Source organism: Podarcis erhardii (genome assembly GCF_964252035.2).
Source record: "Podarcis erhardii genome assembly, chromosome: 9".
Lineage (NCBI taxonomy): Eukaryota > Metazoa > Chordata > Lepidosauria > Squamata > Lacertidae > Podarcis > Podarcis erhardii.
Genome location: NC_138512.1, coordinates 57,531,907 through 57,556,094, shown reverse-complemented (window position 1 = coordinate 57,556,094; position 24,188 = coordinate 57,531,907). Strand labels below are relative to the sequence as shown.

Here is a 24,188-nt window from a genome sequence, read left to right as displayed (position 1 = left end):
GTAAACAGGGTCTTTCAAATAGAGAGTTTGTGTCACACAAGAAAGAGATGGGGGACACCTGCTCACAGACAAAATCTAGCTATCTGAAGACTGTTAATAAGCAAGTGCTTTGAGACATTCATAAAATCAGACCTGCTCTGATTTTAAGCGAATGTGTGCAGTTACCCTTAACACACAAATCAAGTAAAAACTGACAGAATTGTAACACCAGTGTTGAAACACCCCAGGAACTAAATTAAACCCTTACCACCACCTCAAGACTCCGTCTGTTGTTGTTGTGAGTTACTGCTGCCAATCCATTATGCATTAACATATTCAAAACACTGCAATACCCCCCTCCAATTAAATTTTTTCAGGGCAGTTTACAACAGCTCATAAAACACAATGAATAAAAGCTACAATGAAATCAGTAGAACATTTAATAGCCAAAACCACAGAAGAAATACAAAAGCAACCATAGCAAAACCACACACAAATACATAAGTGAATAAATTTCAGCAACACTCTTCCATGTCTATCATGGAACTGGTTTCGTATATGAGATACAGATTAATATCCCAGTAATCTAAAAAGTTGTATGTACAGACCAAGTCTTTATTTCTGTAAAATTCTGTCCAGAAAATTACACATTACCATACCACTAACTAGCTGTTACTGTTAAACATTTTCATCCTTGATAACATTGATGCCATCATAGAAAACTTACCAGTGCTGCATTCTTTGCCACGTGTCCTACAACCACGACAACTCTCCCTTTAAAGCTCTGAAGAGTGGAAGTAGCAGGGCACTGGATGAGGTCTCCTTCAGCAGTGAATGCCGATCCAAATGGGATGTTGATGCTGCCAGATATATGCCCTCGATTAAAGCTGTGCAAGAAGTAGGTCCATTAAGGAAATCAAGGAGGATGAGAGGAAAACCAAGCTCTGAATATCATCGTCCTTCATTCAATTTAGTACCTGAACTTCACCGTAAGGTCTCTGGGGTGGTTATAGCAACTTAAAATTTATATTAAAAACCACAGGAATAAGGTGGGTCCTGAAAACACTTGTTTCAGGTGTGAAAGACCAGGATACAGAGGTGTCTTCAACACACAACCATAAACTGCATCATGGAAACGCCAGACACACCTCTTTGGGGAAGGAATTCCACAACTTGGGGGTCTGTCACAGAGAATGCCCTCTCCTGGGCCACCATTCCCTAGACAGTAACACAGATAGAGCCTTTTGCTGCACCTCTGAATGAGTGCCTGAAGTGCAAAAGGAGAGCGCTCTGCAAATGTTGACTGTTCACATGGGATGAGAGTTTAAAAAGCCCCAAGCAAGTAATAGAAAGTGGCCTTATATTGAGTCAGGCCATTAGTCCATCGAGCTTAGAATTGTCCATACCAATCTGAAACAGTTCTCCAGGGCTTTTGACTGACAGGGATCTTTCCCAGCCCTAGGTAGACATGCTAGGGATTGACATGCTAGGGATTGAGCACCATGTACTCGCAAAGCCCATACACACCTAGATATGTTGCATTTGCAAGAACAAAAGTTGTTACCTGATGGGGAGGTAACAAACATTGAAGTTTGGGTGCTAAAAAGATGAGATTGTCCACAATCAATGCCATAGTAAGATAAAGAGATCCTTGGGATCTGGGACCATGATGGGGCCAGATGTGAAGCCTCTAGGACAGGCATAGGCAAATTCGGCCCTCCAGATGTTTTGGGACTACAACTCCCATCATCCCTAACTAACAGGACCAGTGGTCAGGGATGATGGGAAACATCTGGAGGGCCGAGTTTGCCTATGCCTGCTCTAGGAGCTGGAATATGGTCCTGGGCCACAAGTTGGTTACTCCCATGTTAAGATATTTTTAAAGTTATTGGTTACCTTTTCATTCATTGTAAGTGCAAAAAAGTTAGCTTCTGCATTCATGCAAGTGATATGCATTCAACACGCATTTTACAGAAAACATTTTCAAATATGATTTGTGGTGGTCAAATAGTCATGGTTTTTCAACTCGCGCTCACGTTATGTCTTCAAGAGTACCGGGTGCCAAAGAAAGCTACTTTTTATTCTTGGATCTAGAATGAATTGCCTTGGAAAGGCTTAGAATTAATCTAAGATTAAGAGATTCCTTTAAAAATAATTCATTTGAACAGTTCCATCTGGATGACTGTAAAATTTATACTACGGGAAGTATGAAGTTTGTAAGATCACCAATAAACTAAACCATCCCACTTAGTTAGCACAGTTCATTAATTTCTAACTCGAAGGAATAACTATTTCTTGCATTCCAAAATTTACAGACCCATAAATCTATGGAGTCAATGTATATATTTCAATATGACATGGTAATCGTAAGACATGACAAGGAGAAAAATGCCTTTAACCTTAAGAAGGTCAAATACAGTTACTTTTTTTTATTAAAGTAGTTGCATTAGTCACTATGCACAGTTCAAAAAGTCTTTTGGATTCTTTCTCATCTTAGCTGGTTATCTTAACCACTCCATTGCTGAGATGATTACAAAAGCTAGAAATTTATGCAAAGGAGGTTATAGGACCATAAAGAAATTTTGCTGGGAACTTCATGAAATGAATGGACCACCACTCATGTTTTTGTAATGTGCTTAATGAAATGAATTGTAGACAATTTCTATAGAAATAAAAATATCACCTAGATGTTACCTTAACCCCCCCCCCAAAAAACCCCCCAAGCATAGCCCAGACAACATTATCCTTTTACCAGGAAGCTTCACCTTATAAAACTGGAAAAAAGAAAAGCCTCTCAAACTTACAACAGCCACCAGATTGTATTTCAGTAACTCCTTAGCTTCCAAGTACAGTGTTACATGGAAAACGCCGCTAAAAGAAATAGGACACCTGTTGCTAGACCCTGCAGAGCGCGTGTTTTCCATTAAATTATGTAAAGGAAAATGCACTAAGCTGCCACCTGCCTTCTCTTTTCCTGAAGTGCTTGGAGGGGTATGGCAAAGTCCTGGGAAACAGCTAGCAGGAATTACATGGGTATGCAGAGGGGTGCAACAACTAGGACAGCTATAGGCTGGCAACACAACTCAGTAACACTGACTGGCCATCAGGAAAGTGCTCTATGTTGATAGCATTCAAACAGTGGTTTCCAGTTATGGCTCCGTTTCGATGACACAACAAACTGTGTTTGCCATGGAGCAGAAAGTACAGAAAGGAGTAGGAGTGCCCTTTATGTTTCAGTAATGTGTAATTAAACATGCAATGCAGTTATCCACTCTAGACCTGTAGCTCATCCTATCTGAACAAATCTAAATGTGCAATGTTTAGCCTCTTCTGGAAAATGTTGCTTCCTGTTTATTTCTTGCATTAAAACTCAACTTTATTAATAAACATTTAATCACACCATCTGGAGGGCCTAGTTTTAAAAAGTTTATCTGCCTTGCCTTGAATTGAATAGGTGCATTAAATTACAATTAATAGTTATTACTAGCAAACCTGCTCACATTTCTGGTTTTTTCCTCGACATGCCAGGGAAAAGGGAAGGCAAAATTAAACAGCTTTGCTATGAATGCATTCGGCTTAAATATTAAACTCTTTCAGGAGAAAAACCTCAGAAGACTAAACAAGAAAGAGCTTTTGATACTGAAGCCTATGACTGACAGGAAATTTCTACCGGTGTATGAAATTAATAAACATACAGAAGAAATGCTTCTTTGACCACTGAAGGTTGGGTTTTGGCATATTTTCAAGCTATAACTGTTCCATTTTGCTTATATAAAGTTGTGATGTAGAACAGCCTCTACCAAGCTAAGATGAAAGGATAACTTTCAGGATATAATCAAGGGTAACTTATTTCTGTCTGATATGACTCAACAGGTTACTACTAGGAAGGCTTCTGCAAGATTTCAAGTGCTATCACCAATGCTATCTAATATTTATATGTCTTATAGCACTAATATTCACAGTGATCATCTGTAACTTCGGGTTGAGTGTCTTTAAATATGTTGATAACATATATACTTATTGTGGCACTCAAGAGCTGTCACAGGTCCTGAACCAGTTTTCAGAGTCTGTGTTCAAGTGCACGAGGGAGACCAGAATAAATCGAATCTAGACAAGCTGGAGGTGATGTTGGTAGACAGCTGCTGCAGTTTAGAAGTGCTTAGGTTGGCTGTGATTAATGTTTTTTGGGGGACCCTTTCTGATCACGTAAAACACATGGAAGCCTCATTGATGCAGCACTAGCTCTTGAGAAGCAGGTCAGAGTTGCTGCTAGGAGTGCATTTTTCCATCTTTACCTAATAAGGTTGCTTTCCCCCCATTTCTGGACAAGTCAGACCATGCAATGCTGATCTTCTGCAATTTCCAGACTTGGCTAATGCACTCTCTCTGAATGGGACTGTCCTTGAATATAACCTGGAAATTTCGAGTGGGGCAGAATGCTGCTGCACACCTCCTGACAGATGCTGAGTGCATCTCCTGAATGCACTTTGTACATCCTCAATAAGATGCAGAAGTAATTCTCCTTGAAGTCCATTATGCTTCTCTCTATCATGTATATTGACGTGGGTGGCACTGTGGGTTAAACCACAGAGCATAGGACTTGCCGATCAGAAGGTCGGCGGTTCAAATCCCCGCGACAGGGTGAGCTCCCGTTGCTCGGTCCCTGCTCCTGCCAACCTAGCAGTTCAAAAGCATGTCAAAGTGCAAGTAGATAAATAGGTACCGCTCCAGCGGGAAGGTAAACAGCGTTTCCGTGAACTGCTCTGGTTCGCCAGAAGCGGCTTAGTCATGCTGGCCACATGACCTGGAAGCTGTACGCCGGCTCCCTCGGCCAATAAAGCGAGATGAGCGCCGCAACCCCAGAGTCAGCCACGACTGGACCTAATGGTCAGGGGTCCCTTTACCTTTACCATGTATATTATAGCCTAGTCCTCATTGAGATGGTCAGCCTGCACTTAGGCTTTACAACTTCAGACTGCAGGCTGGAGACTCACGTGAGCAAATGCTCCACCAAGTCAAATAATCTGAAAACGCAGGGTTTACAGATTTACAGGGTTTACAACATTAGATGTCAGGGAGAAAGAAGCCAGGCCAAAAATATTCTCCCGAACTCGCCAGACCAGTTAAAACTCCCTGCTGCAGCAATGTAGCACTTTCGGTTGAAATTGGCAAAGTATATAGTAGCGATCAATCTATGACTTTTCCATTTAGAAGGATACTCCTCGCTGTTACGGATGTCAACGATAAGCAGCTTGGGCTTGCTAGATTTTGTTTTCTTTGTTGGAGTCTTGAAATGACCAGGTCCTGTCAATTCACACAAGTCGATCAAATCTTCAGCTGAGATCCTCGGTGACACTTCTGATTTCAGATCATTCAACTTGATAGAATCCCTGGACTTTTAAATGGAGACAAGAAACAAGACAATATACATTTAGCAACACAATGCCTTCATGCAGCATTGTGCGCAATCTCCCATTTCCATTGAGAGTAAACATTGTTTCTCTGACAAACTCCAAGCTATTTTATGCTCTGACTCCCATGGGGCCACAAATAATACAAGCATTATTCCATTCATCGTGGTGACAAGCATTTTTGGTATCTCTGAGATATTACTCAACGCAGAATCCGCATATCATCCACCAGTTTTCAATGAACAACTAGATGCTAGAATATGCAGAATGGGTGTTACTGGTTGCCTGAGATGTTTTGTGTAATCAAAGCACATATCCCTTCTACTTGAAATATGGCAACCTGATGCAAATCACACAGGGAAACTACCATCCAAAGCCTCATTTACAGCTTCCTCCTTGACTCAGTAGAAAGGTTAGCCTCATCTCTTCTACTACTGAAGGAAAGAAATCTCAGCTGCAAAGCTTCACAGCAGATAGCAATCTTATGTACCCATATCTTACACAAGCTAAGAAAAAGAGCATATACGTGTGGCAACCAAGGAGATAGGAACAAAGCAAATAGCACCACAAGGCAATTGCAGCTTATATATGCGGCTACCCTCTTCAGTTTGATTGATACTGCATCCTTTGGGTACAACAATTAAACATAACATAGGGGGGAATAAGGGAAGACAGACAGCATCTATTTTAGAGCTTTACTTCCTCTATAATGATGACACCATCTATGTCTAATATATCTGCCCAATGGACTAACCCTAGAGGATTATTTCTCTACTAGACATGAAATTTAATACTCACTGTAGGGCTATTTTCATTCCTTTTTTAAGATGAAGAATACTATTTTCGTGATAAAATATACAGCTTCTTTACTAAACCATGACATAAAACAGTAACACTCCACAAAAAGCACTATGCTGCACTGTATTTGCTGCCAAAAAGTCTGCATCCACTAGCCACATCTTTTTATACCTAAAATTACTCAAATACATATGAAGAAATAAAACTCTGCTAGGGCTAAGCTTGCCAAAAGCATTACTTTGGCTCTTACTGTAAGCAAACAAATTCAGGACATTTGAACACCACAGTATTCTAGTCCATAAAGCATGCCTGTGTTCTGCATTGTAAACTGCGGGCTGCAACCCAGAGTGTTACTGGGTTGGTCACATATTGAGTCCCCCAACCTGCATGGTGGCAACATCTCACCATTACTGTTGCATAGCTTCTTGGAGGCAAGTGTATTTGCTCCTTCCTTCCCTCTATGTCAGTGGTTAAATTCTATTCAAATATATACTCTCTCTCTCTGTGTGTGTGCGCATGTGTATGTCCTAGACAACTGCTACCAGTCCAAGTACACAGTTCTGGGCTATATGGACACACAGTCTAGCCTAGTACAAAGTAGCAACTCCTTGATTTGTGAGTGCACACATGGCAATACAAACACATTTTTCCAGGTTCCTTACTTGCAGACATGACCTTGCAGCTGTTCCCTTCCACACTAAAACACACATGTACCTTACTAATGTGTTGCAATTTAGGTGTACACTCAAATGCAATGGGTATGATACAGCCAGCCTTAAGTGCTATGAAATCACATTCATTTTAATGAGTGAGAGTTAAGTGTCTGCTTAACTACCCCCCCCCCACCTGCTGAAATGAATGAGACATAAAACTCTGGCCGGATGACTGTACCCTATTTTCTGAAGTGGCCTCTCATCTGCTATAAAACTTCAGTAAAGAATACAGATGTGGACAAGGGGTAGAACTATGAACAGTGCTCTCTTTGGGACTGTTATCCCTATAACATAGAACCTCACAACTCAAAAACAACAAAACCTGCTTTCTCTCCCTCCCTCTCTATATAGTCAAATTGTGCAATAGTAAACTGATAAGCGGCTGTGGTGCCTCAGTGGAGCCCCAGTTCTCCCCCCCCCCCACACACTTCAGAAGAAATGAAGCCACTTCAAGCACTTTTGAAGTGAGGTACGGCATGTGCTAGGACAGAGAAAAACAAAAAGAGCGAAGAAAAAGAAAACAAGGGAGAGTCCCACTGCTGACCAAGTATTTGTTTTTTCTTTTGTATAACATACCATCAACATTTGCTCTGCTCCGTGATAATGGTCTTTGGGAGTTTACTTTAGGAAGTGATCAGCACACCTCGGAGGAGAAATGCTGCTCATGGCATGAAAGGAATTGCAATTTCATAAAGGAGGCATCTAGTGTCAAGCTGTTCGGAGAGTGTTGGGGTGCAAAGGGAACTGTGGAAAACCATCAAAGGAGTTCTGCCGATAAGGCTATCACTTGGCTCCGAAAGCGCAAACACCTTGCCCAGGCAACGTCTCTTGGCCTTGTTTGTCAATTCCGTGCATTTCTTATGCTTTGGAACTCCTTGAGAGGGCAAGCAACAATTAGTTGCAAGGTGCAGCCAATGGGATAGTTCAGGGTTTTTTTCCCTAGCCACAAAATATATGGTGTGTTTTATAAAATGTGAATATTGCATGTTTCAGGATCACACACATACACACATCACTCCAAATGAGCAAGGCAAGCTTTCCAAAGACAGCATAGGACAGGGACTTGTCAATAATCTAAATTAATCTATCTAAAATCTATCTGCTTCAGTACCAAGCTATTGGAGGAGGGCTGAAAACACCACACTTGTTGGCATCCATCTGTCTTGAGAGACATCGGAGTGCACCTCCAGGGGTGAAGTCAAACGACTGCACTATCAGCACCAAATTGACCTTCCAAGGATGTAAGTCTGGCCAATGTGCATGGAGGTCTTGGGCTGCCCAGACAACAAGACCCCCCTCACAGCCTGGCTGATGCGGTCCAAAGGAAAGCAGAGCAATATGTTTGGCATCAGCTGGGCTGCGGGAGTTGCTGGAAAGCACCATCCAACAGTCTTGGGGACTCCACTCTGGATTTGTGTAGGGTTAACTCCTTAGTTTTTTCTTCTTCCGAAGAAGAAAGGTAAAGGTAAAGGTAAAGGGACCACTGACCATTAGGTCCAGTCGTGGCCGACTCTGGGGTTGCGGCGCTCATCTCGCTTTATTGGCTGAAGGAGGCAGCGTACAGCATGACTAAGCTGGTCATGTGGTCAGCATGACTAAGCCGCTTCTGGCGAACCAGAGCAGCGTACGGAAACACTGTTTACCTTCCCGCCGGAGCGGTACCTATTTATCTACTTGCACTTTGATGTGCTTTTGAACTGCTAGGTTGGCAGGAGTAGGGACTGAGCAATGGGATCTCACCCCGTCGCGGGGATTTGAACCACCGACCTTCCGATCGGCAAGCCCTAGGCTCTGTGGTTTAACCCACAGTGCCACCCGTGTCCCTTTTATCTGCCCCTAAAGCACCACACTAATAACTGAGTAATTATGCTCTAGGTATTTCTGCCTCTGTAAAGTAAAAAAAAAAAAAAGCAAATTCAAAGAGACAAAAAATGTATTTCCTAAATTAAAGAGCAAACAAAATAAAATATTCCCAGGCGAGTTCCAAAGGTTTATCTGAGATCACCCCACTCCCCAGGCCACCACCAAAGGCCATTTCCATTGCAAAGAAATGTTTCTGTATTTAAATTAAGACAAAGGTTACATTTTCATAATTGCTAAGAGAGAAGCTATCTGCTTGTTGAATCAGCAATCAGCACGTTGGATACAGTGAGTAAGCCATCAGAAAGTAGGGCCTTTTAAAATAGCACATTCCACAAATTCCACGGGAGAGGGAAATGGATTCTTTTTTGCTATTCTTCCTCTGTGAAGAGAAGGCTTACTCAGAAATTCTGTGACTAGGCCTCAATAATCTCTGTTACAGGAATAAAAGCCCGTGCACAACAGAAACAGTATGATTACAGGAGCAGGGAGAAGCCCTGGCACAAGATGAAATACTTCCATTGGCACATTCTTCAGAGCAGTTCTAGGATCAAGATGGTACTGGAACATAAATAAAAGGTCACGTGGCCATCAAACCACAAAACAGCTCAGAAGTTCAAAAAGTTTGGGAGTCAGGGAAGTTAGAAACCCAAATTAGTGTGCTCATGAAGAACAAAGATATACACTTCAAACTCCAAACAATAAATAGCTGACGTGGTTTAGTCAAGCAATGTCACAATGAGAAAACATCTATACATAGTTGTTAACTGTAAAATGAAGGAAGAGACATCAACAAGGAATGTTGACATCAACAACTGGATTTTTTGTTTATTTTTAGGTTTATTTTATTGATTTTAAAAAGAAATATATCCTTTCTGCAGAATGGTCTCAGTGAATACCATTTTTTTAAAAAAATTTAAGAGAATAAGAGTATGTTTAGCCTTAATATTCTGTTCTATATACCCAAAAATCAATGTAAGTTGAAAGTATAAAAACTCACCAGATCACTCCTGGGAGCATCCTGATAGTCGGATGAGAAACAAGACATTAAACTTCTTGAACAGTTGCCCTCTCCGGCTTGCTTGGGATGCTGTGCGTATTGTCTGTATGTGGCACTCTTAGGGGTCCAGCAGAAAAGATTGATTGATTCACGGACACAACGTTCTATGTCGATTTCTGAAAAGAGGACCGCAAGGTGTAATGGCTGACATGGTGGAAAGTGAACCTTGGTGAGATCAAAAGAGTTCTGGAAAGCCAAGAACAAACCTTTTTGGTGGGAGCAAATCAAACCACATTCCATGGTTCAGAAATAATGGGAAGCCAGGGATTGTGGTTCGTTTTGCTCCTGGCATGATCAAGGAAGAGCCAAGCGCACACATTTTGCTCTGGCGGATGCGGCCTAAAACCTAAACTACTTTTAAGAATCCCGCTACTTCTTAAATCACTGACATCTAGCCTAGAAATCATCTAAAGGCTACTCAGCAAAATTAAACGAGCCTCGTTAATGGACTTATTTCCTGTAGGTTTAATGACATGGAGAAAAGAATCTGTTGCCTAATTCTTAGTGGAAATTTAGCAGCTGTATTTTGTCAAAACGAAGCAAGTCATTAATCTCCCTTGATTTGATAAAACTGTCACACCTGGCTGGAGAGACATTTGAGGCTGCAGCAGCTTATATTCCACGCTGTAATTCACAATCACATATTACACTTCTGTAAAGTGTTATCATATGATAACTGATAAATAGCAAAGCCCTACAGCCTTCTGAAAGATGCCATAATCTCCAGCAGTCTGTTTTAAACTTTCAGTCTGTATTTCACAGGAGCGGCAGAGCACATAGAGCACAAAGTTAAGAAGGAACACAGGTGAGAAGAGAGGAATTTCGCAGCAAAGCACTTGAGTGCTTTTATGCAAAGACAGGTCACTGGAAAAACAGAGCGCTAAACAAGGGATTATTGACACAGAAAATGTTTCATTAAAAGTGTGGCAAATAGTATATATAAATGTGACAGAGCGTTTCTTTTGCATATCATTAAATCCATTCCAGAAACCTGCTTCTTTCTGGCGACCCTGCATGCGAAGAGGAAATTTAGAAAAGATAAATTGCTTGTCACTCTTAGAAAGAATGCATGTTAATAGCATTGGCCTGGCCTTTGAGTCCCAAGCATTTTATTTAATGTCCTACAAAACTTGCCCCAGGCACACAGACAACACTTTGGGAGGAGAAAGTAAGATATCCAGAGGTCTGCTTGCTTGCTGAAGCCTTTCCTTTTCACATAGTTTTCCTGTGAACACACATCTTATAGCTTGGTAGGGCTCTGCCTATTAGATACTGCATTGCTTTCCATCTGACACGAAAACATTTTCACTAACTGATGTTACTATTTACTTGAAAATCCTCCATGTTTTTTATTGGTTGAACATGGCACACGATCACACTGCAATGCTGCACTGTGTTGCACCGTAGCGATTTCCTTTTTTAAAAAGTAGTTAGGTAAAAGATTAAGTTCTGAATTCTTGCCAGGTCCAATTGTATGTCTTTGGCTGCATTTGCACAATTGGTAAGCCAAATAGGCATGCATCTTTTGCCCCCATGACCAATCCTCACACTGCAGAGGAGGAGGATGGAGACAATTTGACTTGGGCCTGGCAGGCCAACAGCAGTGCCCTGAGGTTTGCCACTCCTATTCTAAACCCCTTGGAGGCCCCCCCCCCTTACAATCAACTGGTCTATACAAATTATATAAAATAAAATAAAATAAAATAAAATAAAATAAAATAAAATAAAATAAAATAAAATAAAATAAAATAAAATAAAATAAAATAAAATAAAATAAAATAAAATAAATAAATAAATAAAATGTATTATGTGCAAATGAAGCTGCAGATCTTTTGAAAATCTGATACAAATGGATCTTGTCTGGTTTTTCCATTTAAAAACAAACAAACTTTCATACCCCAAATCCTGCGTTATCTATATACACATGCATGTACATACACATAAACACACACATAGTTAACAAATAGCTATTCATAAAGCCTGGAGGCTTTGTATGTATGGAGAAGCCAAATATGAAGATGCTGATAAATGTATCTGTATAGAAGCTCGTAAGAGATATTAAATGCCAGGTAATTAGTCTATATACAATATGACCAAGTATACAACAGCCAGGGAGCTGATAAGAAAGAGCGAACGAGAAATTGTTTGGGGTTTCTTCATCCTTAGAGCTAAAAACTAGGATTGATAGGCTTGAATATGTGAGCATCACATATATACAAGTGGAAAATCGGTATAATTAAAGGATTCAGAGCTTTAGGTAAAATGGCATCAATCTTGCAGGCCTCAACATTACAGAACAACTTCAGCAAGCAGGTGTGTGCTAACAAATCACTTTCTATCTGTACCAAAGCCAGCTTCACTACCCCATACTTGGCTGGAAGCTATTAAATATTGGCACGTAGGCATAGCTTCTGTTCTCAAATACCATTATTCACCTTTGATGAATTTTTAGAACTGTTTTATAAACACATCTGCCTCTTGCTCTCTTGACAAAGGCATGAAACACAGGTGATTCAAGAATACGTAGGGGTAAAAGAACAAAACAAAACAAAACAAAACAAACCCTTTCATAAACAAGCGGCTCTTGTGTCTTTTTCTTGAAAGTGAAACAGCAACGAATACACCTTCCTGGGAGGGATGGCGAGAGGCAAGTCAAGCATGTGACACTTTTCCTCCAGCCTTCTCTGTCCGCAGGGACAGCTTCTGGAGAAGCTGTCAAACATGCTGCTTGCCATGTGAACAACGTATAAGGAGGTCAGCTCCTGCCTCCTCGTAAAGGGAGGCTTCGGATTCCAGAGCTGCTTTCAATGTGATGCACACTTGTAGATATTTTCTAAGGCAACTGTTGCTCTCCAGTTCCATTAGAACCTATGGTAAAAGGTAAAGGTACCCCTGACTCTGGGGTTGCACGCTCATCTCACTCTATAGGCTGAGGGAGCCGGCATTTGTCCACAGACAGCTTCCAGGTCATGTGGCCAGCATGACTAAGCCGCTTCTGGCAAACCAGAGCAGCGCATGGAGTGGTTTGCTAGTCTATCAAAAGGTAATGAGATTGCATCAAATGAGATTGTAACGTTCTGCTCTGGAGAAGGCCAAACACACCCTAGTTAATCAACTGTGTGGAAAAAAATGAAATCAAGACAAAATTGGTTGCTAAGATTTAAAAGGAAAACATAATACTGGAGTCCCAAGCTCAAGAGGAGAGCTGGGACATGAACTCGCTTGTGAGGCAGTTAGGGCCCTTCAGAAACGTAATGCAACTGTAGGAATGATGCCACAACTTCAAGGTCTGCAGGAAGTCTGGGGCTCATTGTACCTGTCAGAATGGAACTGGCTACTCACCACAGCAAATGAAACTGCAACACATATTACTGGAAGATCTATTAGGAAAGGTGTGTGGTTTCATACTATGGCATGCCCAGTTAATTTAATTCAAGAAAAAGACTGAGAGCCAGTGTGGTGTAGTGGTTAAGAGCGGTAGTCACGTAATCTGGGGAACCGGGTTTGCATCTCCGCTCCTCCACATGCAGCTGCTGGGTGACCTTGGGCCAGTCACACTTCTTTGAAGTCTCTCAGCCTCACTCACCTCACAGAGTGTTTGTTGTGGGGGAGGAAGGGAAAGGAGAATGTTAGCCACTTTGAGACTCCTTAAGGGGAGTGAAAGGCGGGATATCAAATCCAAACTCCTCCTCCTCCTCCTCTTCTTCTTCTTCTCTCATATTACACTCCTGCAACTTAGCTATCCAATTTTGCTTTTTCCATCTCAAAATATGTCCTACAATTAATTCAAACTCTGCTCAGTGAAATGCAAGGACCCATCTATATTAACATTTTCCATCACCCTTCTAAGATCTTACACTCAAAACCCAAAATTATCAACAGAAACTTCATGAACCGTAATGGAAGACATCCAACATAGAAACTTGCAATACCTGGCAAATCAGAAAACAGCAAAATGCATTCGTTGAATCCATTAGAGAGAAGTCGGTCCCTCAGCTGCTGCAGAATAGCCACTCCAATACAGAAAGGGAAAGAAGAATTCCCAAGTAGTAATGTATCCCACAGATGAAATATTTTGTGCAACGGAAAGACATCTGAAAGGTGGGAAAGACAGGAAAATTATGTTTAATTATCTTGAGAGACTAGAAACCTCGCATGGCCCATCAGTAGATCAAACCAAACTAGTTTGTTGGTCATTATGTTTAGAAAAGGTTGTGTTGACCTGGAACTGTTGACAAGAGTAGTCAATGTGGTGGTGTTGCTGGACTACAGCTCCCATCATCCTTGACCATTAGCCATGCTGGCTGGGACTGATGGGAGTTGGAGGGCAGCTTCTTGAAGGCACCACCTTGGCTTTTGCTGCAGAACGAAAGTGGGGAACCTGTGGTCTTCCAGATGTTGCTGGACTACAATTCCTATTACCCCTGGTCATTGGCCATGCTGGCTGCATCTGGTGGGAGCTGAAGTTGAACAACAATGATGTAACTGATAACACAAACTCAGTACGCAAAGGGTTTATAAATAAGATTCAACACAGGAAAAGGCCCTAAATAGCAGATGACCTAATAGCATGCATGCAACCAAGTGGTGGAAGAGCCATTTGGAGAAACCCAAATAGTGTTATGTTATTAAGTCAATAGATTCATTGATAAATTGAGTAGGATAGTGAAAGAGGCCTATGATTTTCTGTCACAGATATACAGCCATTTTTCTAGATAAATTACCACAACTTGAAGGTTATTGCTTTAATTTTAGAACAAAGCATACCCAACCTTGTTTAGAAAGATTTATCTTCATCTGTTGATCACTCCCAAAGGTAATCAATAACTCATTTCAGTGTTATTAAATGCCTAATTAAGAGAATTATATATTCTGCTAAAAAAACCACTTCAAGGACTTTTCTCTTTTGTTGAAACACTCTGTATTTATTACTGAAGCAAAAGGAAAGAGATGCATGATCTGCATAGACATTGAATTCCTAGCTAACTGTTTCAATGGGACCCTTTTCTCCCATAAGTACATTTTAGATCTTCTCATTATAATAAACATTTACTAGAGACATTGTATGTACAAACTAATCAAGAAATGTGCACAGATAGCTATTGCTCAGCATGCTAAAATAGTTGGCAATATTGAGAAGGAGTTGGCAGAAGGACAACAGGTGGTTGTCCATGGGGAAGACATATTTACAGGCAGATTTGGTACTAATAAAACGTAGTCACTTGCAAATGTCATAATTTTTAGGTGAACTTCATAGGCAGCACAAAATATTTCAATAAATAGGCCAGCAGTGCTCAGTATTTAACTGTGAAAAGTGAGGAGGGGTAAGGACGGACTTAACACATCCATGTTTACCAATCTGGTTGTTTCCAGATGTTTTGGGCCACAACTCCATAACCCCTGACTAGGTTGGGTGGGAGTTTTAGTACAAAACATCTGGAGGCACCCAAAAAATTGAACAGAGGTGGGATAAATTTCGGGGGGGGGGAATGTTTTGGGGGAGGGAGAGAGGTTTTGGTCTTGTTTATAGAGTGATGAGATGGCCAAGGGGATTTTTTCTGAGTGAGGAGGAGTATCTATTTTTACAAACTAAAGCCACCAAAATAGTTCATTGCAGAACATTTGAACCAGGGGACTTCCTGATTTAGAGCAGCTTTTTAGCTACAACATGACTTCAGCTTTCTGTGACAGTGTTACAAATAAACCCTGAAGTTTTTGCACCCAGGAGAGCAACACATTTTAATGCAGGCACCCATTTTTAGACAAACTATTCCTCATGCTTACTAAATATCAGTCAAACTTTATGTACAATACTATAATTGTATGTGAGGTATATAATTCTCCAAAGGACAGAAGCAGTTGAATGATTTCCCTTCACATTAACTCATCTGAATCAGTATCATAGTTAATCTTTGACTTTATCTGACAGCCATTATGTACTTGGATACTAGTTAATTTATAAAACAAATTTAAAACCTCATCAGATATACCAGTTACCAAAACTGAGCTTTTTAAACCACAGCACTGTCTTGTTGTGTCCCAACAAAAATGGATATAAAATGCTAGTAAAAAAGATTATTTTGAAAAATGCTTAGAAGGCAATTCTTAGATATACTGCAAATCTTCTGTTAAGTATATGGATTATGCCACACACTTGTAGGTGCTTGTAGGAAAATCCCCTGTGAATTAAGGGACATGTCTTACTGTATCACACAATTTCACAATAATATAGACATGGTTACTGCTGTAACAACTTTTAGGTCTACTTTTAAAATGTGTTGCTGTATGTGCAAACAAACCGTAACCCTACTGTGCTTCTAAGAAACCAGTAGGATTGAGGCATTTTATGCATTGTATTTTTACATATATCTTCTGGGTTGTTTGCGATTTTTAAATAATTGTTGCAATTGACCAGGGTGATTTTATTTTATTAGGTAAAAAGGTAAAGGTACCCCTGCTCGTACGGGCCAGTCGTGTCTGACTCTAGGGTTGTGCGCTCATCTCACTCTAGAGGCCGGGAGCCAGCGCTGTCCGAAGACACTTCCGGGTCACGTGGCCAGCGTGGCGAAGCTGCTCTGGCAAGCCAGCACCAGCGCAGCGCACAGAAACGCTGTTTACCTTCCCGCTATAAAGCGGTACCTATTTATCTACTTGCACTTAGGGGTGCTTTCGAACTGCTAGGTGGGCAGGAGCTGGGACCAAAAGACGGGAGCTCACCCCGCCGCGGGGATTCGAACCGCCGACCATGCCATCAGCAAGTGCTAGGCACTGAGGTTTTACCCACAGCGCCACCCGCTTTTTTATTTATTTTATTTTATTATCATTTGCTAAATTTGCTAATTTTTTTTTAAAAGCATCATATTGTAATACTATGTATGGCCCACTACTCACATAATGCTAAGCCAAACCATGGTTTAGTGTGAACAAGTGAATGCATGAGAAGATTGCAGCCACTGTGCTCTACCTCTGTTTCTGCTGCTGCCATGCTACTCTGGCTAAACCATAAGTGGCAAATGAAGAGGAAACCTGAGTTACAGCTCATGGTTTGCCTGGAGCCTGGGAGTTTCGACGTAACACTAAGTTATACCATAGCTTAGCATTATGTGGGAACTGGGTCTATATATGTGAAATGGGTCCTTGAATTTTATTATTGATTTTGGATTGCGATGGCTATAGGACCACAATGCGATTTTTGTTGTGTATTTTGTCGTTTTTATAGGTTGCAAACTACCTTGAGTGCAGTAATTCAGGAAGATAGAGTACAAATTAAAAATGAAATGACACCACTGCTTTGAAAGGACAACGTGGAATTATCCCTGAAAGAGCACGGTCCTTCTGATGGGGATGTGTAAGAGTTGCTCAAAGCTAGAGCATGTCATAAAAGACAAGACAAAACAGCAGGAGGATATTTCTAAGTGAAAATGTGCCACAGTACATATATGAATTGAGTGAACTATGATCATTCAATACTATAATCGGAAACAAAAATGTTGCTGCTTTGGGGTTGTATCCAACACTCCCATTCTGCTTGAAAAACAGAGCATCTCCCTTCTCTCTCCTGCAGCCCCCTAAAAAATTGCTCCAGAGGGTTGAAGGAGATTTTGAAGGGCGCATGGAGTTAGGAGAGTAAGGGGGAGTTCCACTGCATGAGTGCATTACAGGCTCCCAAATCTTCCAAAACATTGGCATGAAATCCTAGCCATCCTCTGTAGGTCCTATATCAGGCCTAGGGAACCGGTGCCCTTCCAGATGTTGCTGGATTTCAACTCCCTTCATTCCTGACCACTGACCATACTGGTGTGCGCAGGAGTAGGAATACAACATCTGGAAACTCACAGGTTCCCCAGATATTTAACCCAGATCAAAGTGAAAAATGCAATATAAAGGGCATGCTTAGCACAGAAAAAAAATGACAAAAGGGTCATACTCACGTGTAAACATTGTGAGAAACCAAGGGATAGCATACAGCTACAAAAACCACAGGAAGAGGGTGGGGAGAAAAGAATACATGTGTTAAAGCACAGCCTTGTAAATTTTCTATCACCTTAGTGTTCTGCAGCCTCTGACTGTAACAAGTGTGAGCAATTTAAAGTCAGGATTGCAGTTTAAAATCTGTATCGCAGTAGCATGTTACCAACGCTGCAATTTAAACCCATAGAACCTGCACTGCACTATTTCATGGCTCTGTATAATAACTGTAATCCAGGCGTCATGTAGGGGGATTTCAACAAGCGCTCCATCATTTTGTTTTCTCTCATTACAAAATTTGCACGTGGTTTTTCTATATATGAAATTTCCTCTTCGGAATCAAAATGGGAGCTTCCTCTCTCCCACCTCTCCTATGCTGAAGCTGAGAAGTCTTGATCTATAAAATAATCTGTTCACAGAAGGGAGGAAGTGTGGAAGTATGATAAAGAGGTGAGGGAAGCCATTTTTCCATGATTAAGAAAAATGGGTTACATAACCGTCCCTGGAAATAACTGCTGCTTTCTACTGAGTTATCGTTAATTCCAGATTCATATAATTGTTGCGCAGCTCAGTTTACCTATTACATTTTCTACAAAATGGGTGGGAGTGGTGTATGCCCTTTAGGTTTGTACTAGGCTGAGATTTCTCTCTGGAAAGTAACAAGCAACCATCTTATGGAGAGTCTAAGGTCATATGAAATTGCATGGCACTGAAGCAGATGTCCTTTCTGATTCTATCAGACTCTATCTGTCTCATGTGTGTGCATGTGTCTATGTGTGTGTGTAAAATGCTCTATTTGCACTCAAGCTGGCCTAGGTCACTGTTCTAAGCAATACAAATGAAGCTTTTGTGCCCAGTAAGTCAAGGTGGCGAAACTGAGTACAGTATACAGAAGAGACAATCCACAGTTCATTTAATGGCCATTTGTCTCTTTGGTAGCAGACCCGCTGTGACAAAATACCAGTTCTCAAATATTTAGCTTCTATTAGACCGCACTGATTAACTGAAATTGTGTTAGTGGAAATTGTATAAATTCAAATGACTGAGGCCTAACACACTGACGTAGAGGGATGGTCTCAGAGATGTATCAGACCTTACTGACAACTAGTCAATACACTGAAAAAGTAGTAAATTAGTATTTCATTTCACTATCTGAGGGTGAAATGCACCCCCCTCAATGTAATATTCTAGGAAAAGCAAAGGAAAAACAATAAGTTATCAACATTCCTTTCACAACTGGCACTATAATCACTTGTGTGTCTAGTTGTGCCTTAGGGAGACAAAAGGAGAAACATGAAAATAGAAAGAAAAATACACCAAAATATCTGATTCAATACTTGCTTCCCAAATTTGCATTTAAGAACAGCGGCAACAATGAGCTTCTATTAGTTGAGATGCATTGCTCTTAGTACACAGTGCCCCCTACCAACCTCCCTCAAGTATAACCAAGCGGCAGATACTGCTACAAATTCTTACTGCAATATCCCCCCAAAGTTTTATCTTTAAGATGGACTTACAAATACTGTTTGTCAAACAGAGCATGCCAATAATAAAGTACAACTAACAGTCAATACAGTAGGTTCCCAGATCTTTTAAAGTTTAACCCTCACAACAATCCTGTGAAGCAAATATTTTTATAGATTTCCCCTCCCCCCCAGCTCAAAATAATTTGTGAACAGGGAATTGAATTGATCTCTAACTGCTTGCAGGCTTCCCATGAGCCTATGGCCTGGCAAAAAAAAGAGAGGTTAAAATTGGGGGAAAACACCACTGACATTTGAGTTACACTTGAATCTTGTTCTAGGTCTATACTGTTTTAGTATTTTAACTTTTGAGCATTTTAAGGTACGGTTGTGAAATTTTCTTGACTTTCTTATCTTTTTGTAAACCGCTTTGAGGATTTTTTTTTTTTTTTACAATCAAGTAGTCTATAAATCTTAGAATATAAGTAAGTAGGTCTACCCGATACCAAGTCAAATGTAATGTAACTCATCACTGCTAAATCTTTACATGTTCTATGTTACTGGTGGGAGAGAAGGCACGATTAACCAGCACACCCTTTTTCTCTTACTGCTGGGTTTTACATGGGTGGGTTACATATTCCACTCCCTTGCAGCAGACCTGGAAGCGGATCAAGACATGTGTTTCACTCAACCTTGCTCTCTTGCTGCTTCCATATAAAGTAAATGTGGTGTGGACGCTATTCTAATATGCAAAACCCTAATCCTTTGATGTATTTGTGTGTTTTGATGGTGTTTACGGCACATCTGTAATTTTAAAAAGTGGCCCAAAAGATTGATTAAAGGACAAAAAATTGACACTAGTGTCCTCTCAAATAACAATTAGCTGTACCATCATTACACAAACTTAACAGCAATTTTTTTTTATTAAGCACCTGTAATTAGCTAGGTGCTTAGTTACTTGCAGGTGAATAAAATCAAAGCTTTTGGTAGCCACTTTCTTAAGTGGTTACCAAGTAGACACAGCCAGAACCTATAATTAATGGCAAATCAAAACTGTGACTGAATAATTTAAACATACAAGTTCATGTTTTGGTAGTAAGGATCCTTTAGGTTAAGAGATTATTGTTTTCATGTCAGAATTACACAGGAAATATGGACATTTTCATAGCACAGTGTAAGATTTTATAAAATGTATACAATAGTTATTGTTCGGTGTTGTTGTTTTTAAGAAACCCTGCTCACTTTTTGCCACATAATACTTCAGGCAGACATTGTGACCAATAACAATACTTGCTGCTCAGTAGTGTTCAAGACTCTATTCAAGAGCTCTATAATATAAAAACAAATGGCAGAGTGGCAAGAAATAATCTCTTGCACAGCAGGAACCTGGAAGATTTATCAGTGTTCAATTTGATAGGATTAGTACTCAAGCATGAAAATCTGGTTCAGATCACTGCTGAAGTGCATATGCTTCAACCTAGATAGATCCTGATGAGTCGCCGGTATCAATTTTATTTTCCAAGTGAGACACGCAGCTCCTATTAGGCTTATTGTAGGATAGCAAACCTATTTGTATGGAAAATACAGTTTTGCAGATAGCTTGTTTTCCATGTAATTATATACTCTCCCCATATACTCTTCTTCAGACTGTAAAGCTCCTTGCATCAAGGACTGAGCGCGTACATGGGAAGGTGAACTCCCAGGAAATTCTGCTTGCAGACTTTGAACATAACTGCAATTCAAATGCTTCTACATAGACGTCAACACTACTCAGAGTAGAGCCACTTAAATCAATGAACGTGGCTAAGTCAGAGCCATTAATTACTCTGATTAAAATTTAGCTGAATTCCACCACACTATACTGATTTGACAGTGATAGCATGTTAAGTGCTACAACACCAACTAATTGCACCGGCAGATCCTATCAGGTTCTGAAGCTTTCTTGCATCAAATTTGTTTTGGGTTCTGATATGCAGAAACAAACCTTTGAGACTGACCCCACTTTCCCTTTCCCTACTGCTATTTATTAAAAACGCACAAGAAGCATTTCCACTTACATCTGGAATGAAGCCAATTTCGTTGAGATGGTTACTCAGCTCGGGGTCATGGAATGCAATCATCTGGGAGAAAACTGTCAGGTATTCTGGAAGAGCGATAGAAAAGGAAAGACATATTAGAAAACCTTTCACTCAGAATTTAGGCCTTAGGTATCAGAAACTAAGTCTGCTTGGTGGAATCCCCTATTACAAAGAGAACACAAGGAAACAAGCTCAAAATATTTACTATAAGTGGCCTGCAATCACATCAATATTATGTTTCATTATTTATTCCCTTAAAAGAAGGGGGGAAAGGGGGGGGGACACAAACATTGAAGTAGATTTTGTACATATGTGCAGTTTGTATGTACATGATTTCCGTATGCATACATTTTACATCCTCTTTAATAGGACAACATTAAACACTTTGACATGCTGTTAGAAAGTTTACTTCAGATGTTAAAAATAATTTACTTTTAATCTGTGCTTGTCAGATGTGTGATTATGATAGTATTTGTGACGGTAGCGAGCAGCAGTTTATGGTCATCTGTTTTATACCAATCATAATACATAAAGGATCATTGAACATATTTATGGTGCTTGATATTTTGATCTCCTGGTTTCTATGTAGCACTTCCAATAAAATATTAGTGTAACTTCTCATAGGATCAGTGTTTTTTACAAACCAGGTTTTGTGATTGTTGCTACAGTCAATTGATGCTCAGTCCATCAGTTGTAGGAGCCATACTGGACCAGATCAAAGGTCTACCTAGTCCAGCATCCTGTTCTCTCAGTGGTCCACCAGATGCCAATGGGAAGTCCATAAGCAGGATGTGACCACAATAGCACCCTGCTACTTATGGCTAATTAAATAATCCATGGCCTTTTAAACTGTAGGGAGTTACTGTTTTTGCTTGTCACCATTATGTATTTTTGTGTTTTTATACAGTAACCAGCCTGTGATCCTCGGGTGAAAAGGAGTACTGTAAAGAAATTTAATAAATAAAATGCATTCTTACTTCTATTTTTGCCTCAGAGCTTTGGGGAGTACTTTTATTTTGGTATGAAAACCCACGTGATCCTTCAGTACTGCATTATCTCTAAGCCCCTGAAACGATCCTTAATTTATATACCTTTTTCCGAATGTAGTGTTAACATATTTACGTTCCTAATGAATTCACCAACCACAGGTAAAGTATTTAAAGCAACTAATCGCATAAACTCGGCTATGTGCTGATGAAAACAAATGTACAATTAGTTTCCTAAAAGCACATTTCTTTTCAAACAAGGGATTCGTGCCTTCAGTGGTTCTAGATGGATATGCTATACCTTGTTAAATACCATCTTTATTTGAACAGCAAGGCTCATAAAATATAATTGCTTTGCGGGATTACATGGTTAATTAAGTGTCTATTGAAGGCACACGTCTTTCCATGAAAACCTATTGGCTGGGATCAGCCAAACAGCATTAGCTTAGATGATACAAATTATTCCTTCAGTATATTTTAGCTGTAAACTTTCAACAGGTTTTGCATTCTCAAAATCTGAAAAAGCCTATACCAAGGCTGTGTGCGACACATCGACAAGAAAGTGGTGATACTATGTGTACCCCTCATCTTAAGGCTGACAGTTCCCATACTACAGACACCTTAAGAGTTAGGGGCTGTCAAAGACTTGCAACCAAAAGCGCATGGAGGCACTGATTTCTAAACTCATGCTTCATTATGGGATGCATATACACAGCAGTCACAATTTTGTGCAATAACAAGTCACACTTCTTTGAACTACTGTAATCACGTATGTTTAGCCACAAGAAGTACTGGTGGTTCATACAATCAGTGTCCCCATGTGACGCTGGCTGGATTGTGTACCTATCAATAGCCCAAATTTACTTTGAAAGCCACTGTGTGGGGCTGATGCCTTTACGAACCACCCCTTGAATATTCAGGGGTTTAGGAACAGTCACTCACGGGTTTTCTAACAAAGCACCACTGTGGCCTCCTGAAACCTGTATCAATTTCTATATATTGTAAAAGACTCATAAAAGACTGCCATTTTTTTATTTCAAGTGGTGCAAATACAGTGGTACCTCGGGTTACATACACTTCAGGTTACATACACTTCAGGGTACAGACTCTGCTAACCCAGAAATATTACCTCGGGTTAAGTACTTTGCTTCAGGATGAGAACAGAAATTGTGCTCCGGCAGCGCGGCAGCAGCAGGAGGCCACATTAGCTAAAGTGGTGCTTCAGGTTAAGAACAGTTTCAGGTTAAGAATGGACCTCCGGAACAAATTAAGTACTTAACCCAAGGTACCACTGTACCATGAGTAGACTAAATGTCTGGGAGGAGGGACACTTCCAAATATAAAGTTTTCCATTTACAAAACTAGTTTCTTTCATCCTTTAAACATCTCTAAGCTTTTATGAAAGCGTATAGAGCAGGAAGTTCTTAAGTTGTTTACCCCGTACAATTAAATTACAGTTCTATTATCTAACCTTAAAGCATGCTATTTCCAAACTAAGCAGGGTTTTTTTTTTACCTTCTGTTATTTCCGCTTCTGTTTTTTTTAAAAAAATACTAGTCCCATCAACTTTATTCCTTTGTAGAATACTTAAACACACACAGGTCTATTTTCCTTCCAGAAATGAGACATAGATTGTGTTTGCACTGAAGGTTTTTTCTTGTCACCCTGTGTAGTCGGTGACCACACCTCATCTTGTCTTGCTATTTGCATTACAGTTTCAACAGCTTCTAAGTGCCAAGAGCCATGAGGGTATTTCTCTTTTGTTCCAGACTGAGCTACAGATATATTTTTCAGGAATTTTCAAAAGGCACCATAAGCGTCTGACTTTAAAAGAAGTCGTTTGGATCTGCTACATGTGCCATTTCTATATTT

At 40.2% G+C, this 24,188-nt stretch overlaps 1 protein-coding gene across 1 annotated transcript in view; it reads right to left on the bottom strand.

Annotated features, from left to right (window-relative positions):
* TBCK (TBC1 domain containing kinase) overlaps positions 1-24,188 on the bottom strand; it is an 82,364-nt gene that overhangs the window by 10,688 nt on the left and 47,488 nt on the right. The window contains exons 19-24 of the mRNA XM_081876755.1: positions 21,310-21,395; positions 17,753-17,789; positions 13,754-13,915; positions 9,762-9,937; positions 5,199-5,374; positions 707-866 (exon numbers count right to left, since the gene is read on the bottom strand). Of these exons, the coding sequence (XP_081732881.1) occupies positions 707-866; positions 5,199-5,374; positions 9,762-9,937; positions 13,754-13,915; positions 17,753-17,789; positions 21,310-21,395 (797 nt within the window). The remainder of the gene's footprint in view (positions 1-706; positions 867-5,198; positions 5,375-9,761; positions 9,938-13,753; positions 13,916-17,752; positions 17,790-21,309; positions 21,396-24,188) is intronic.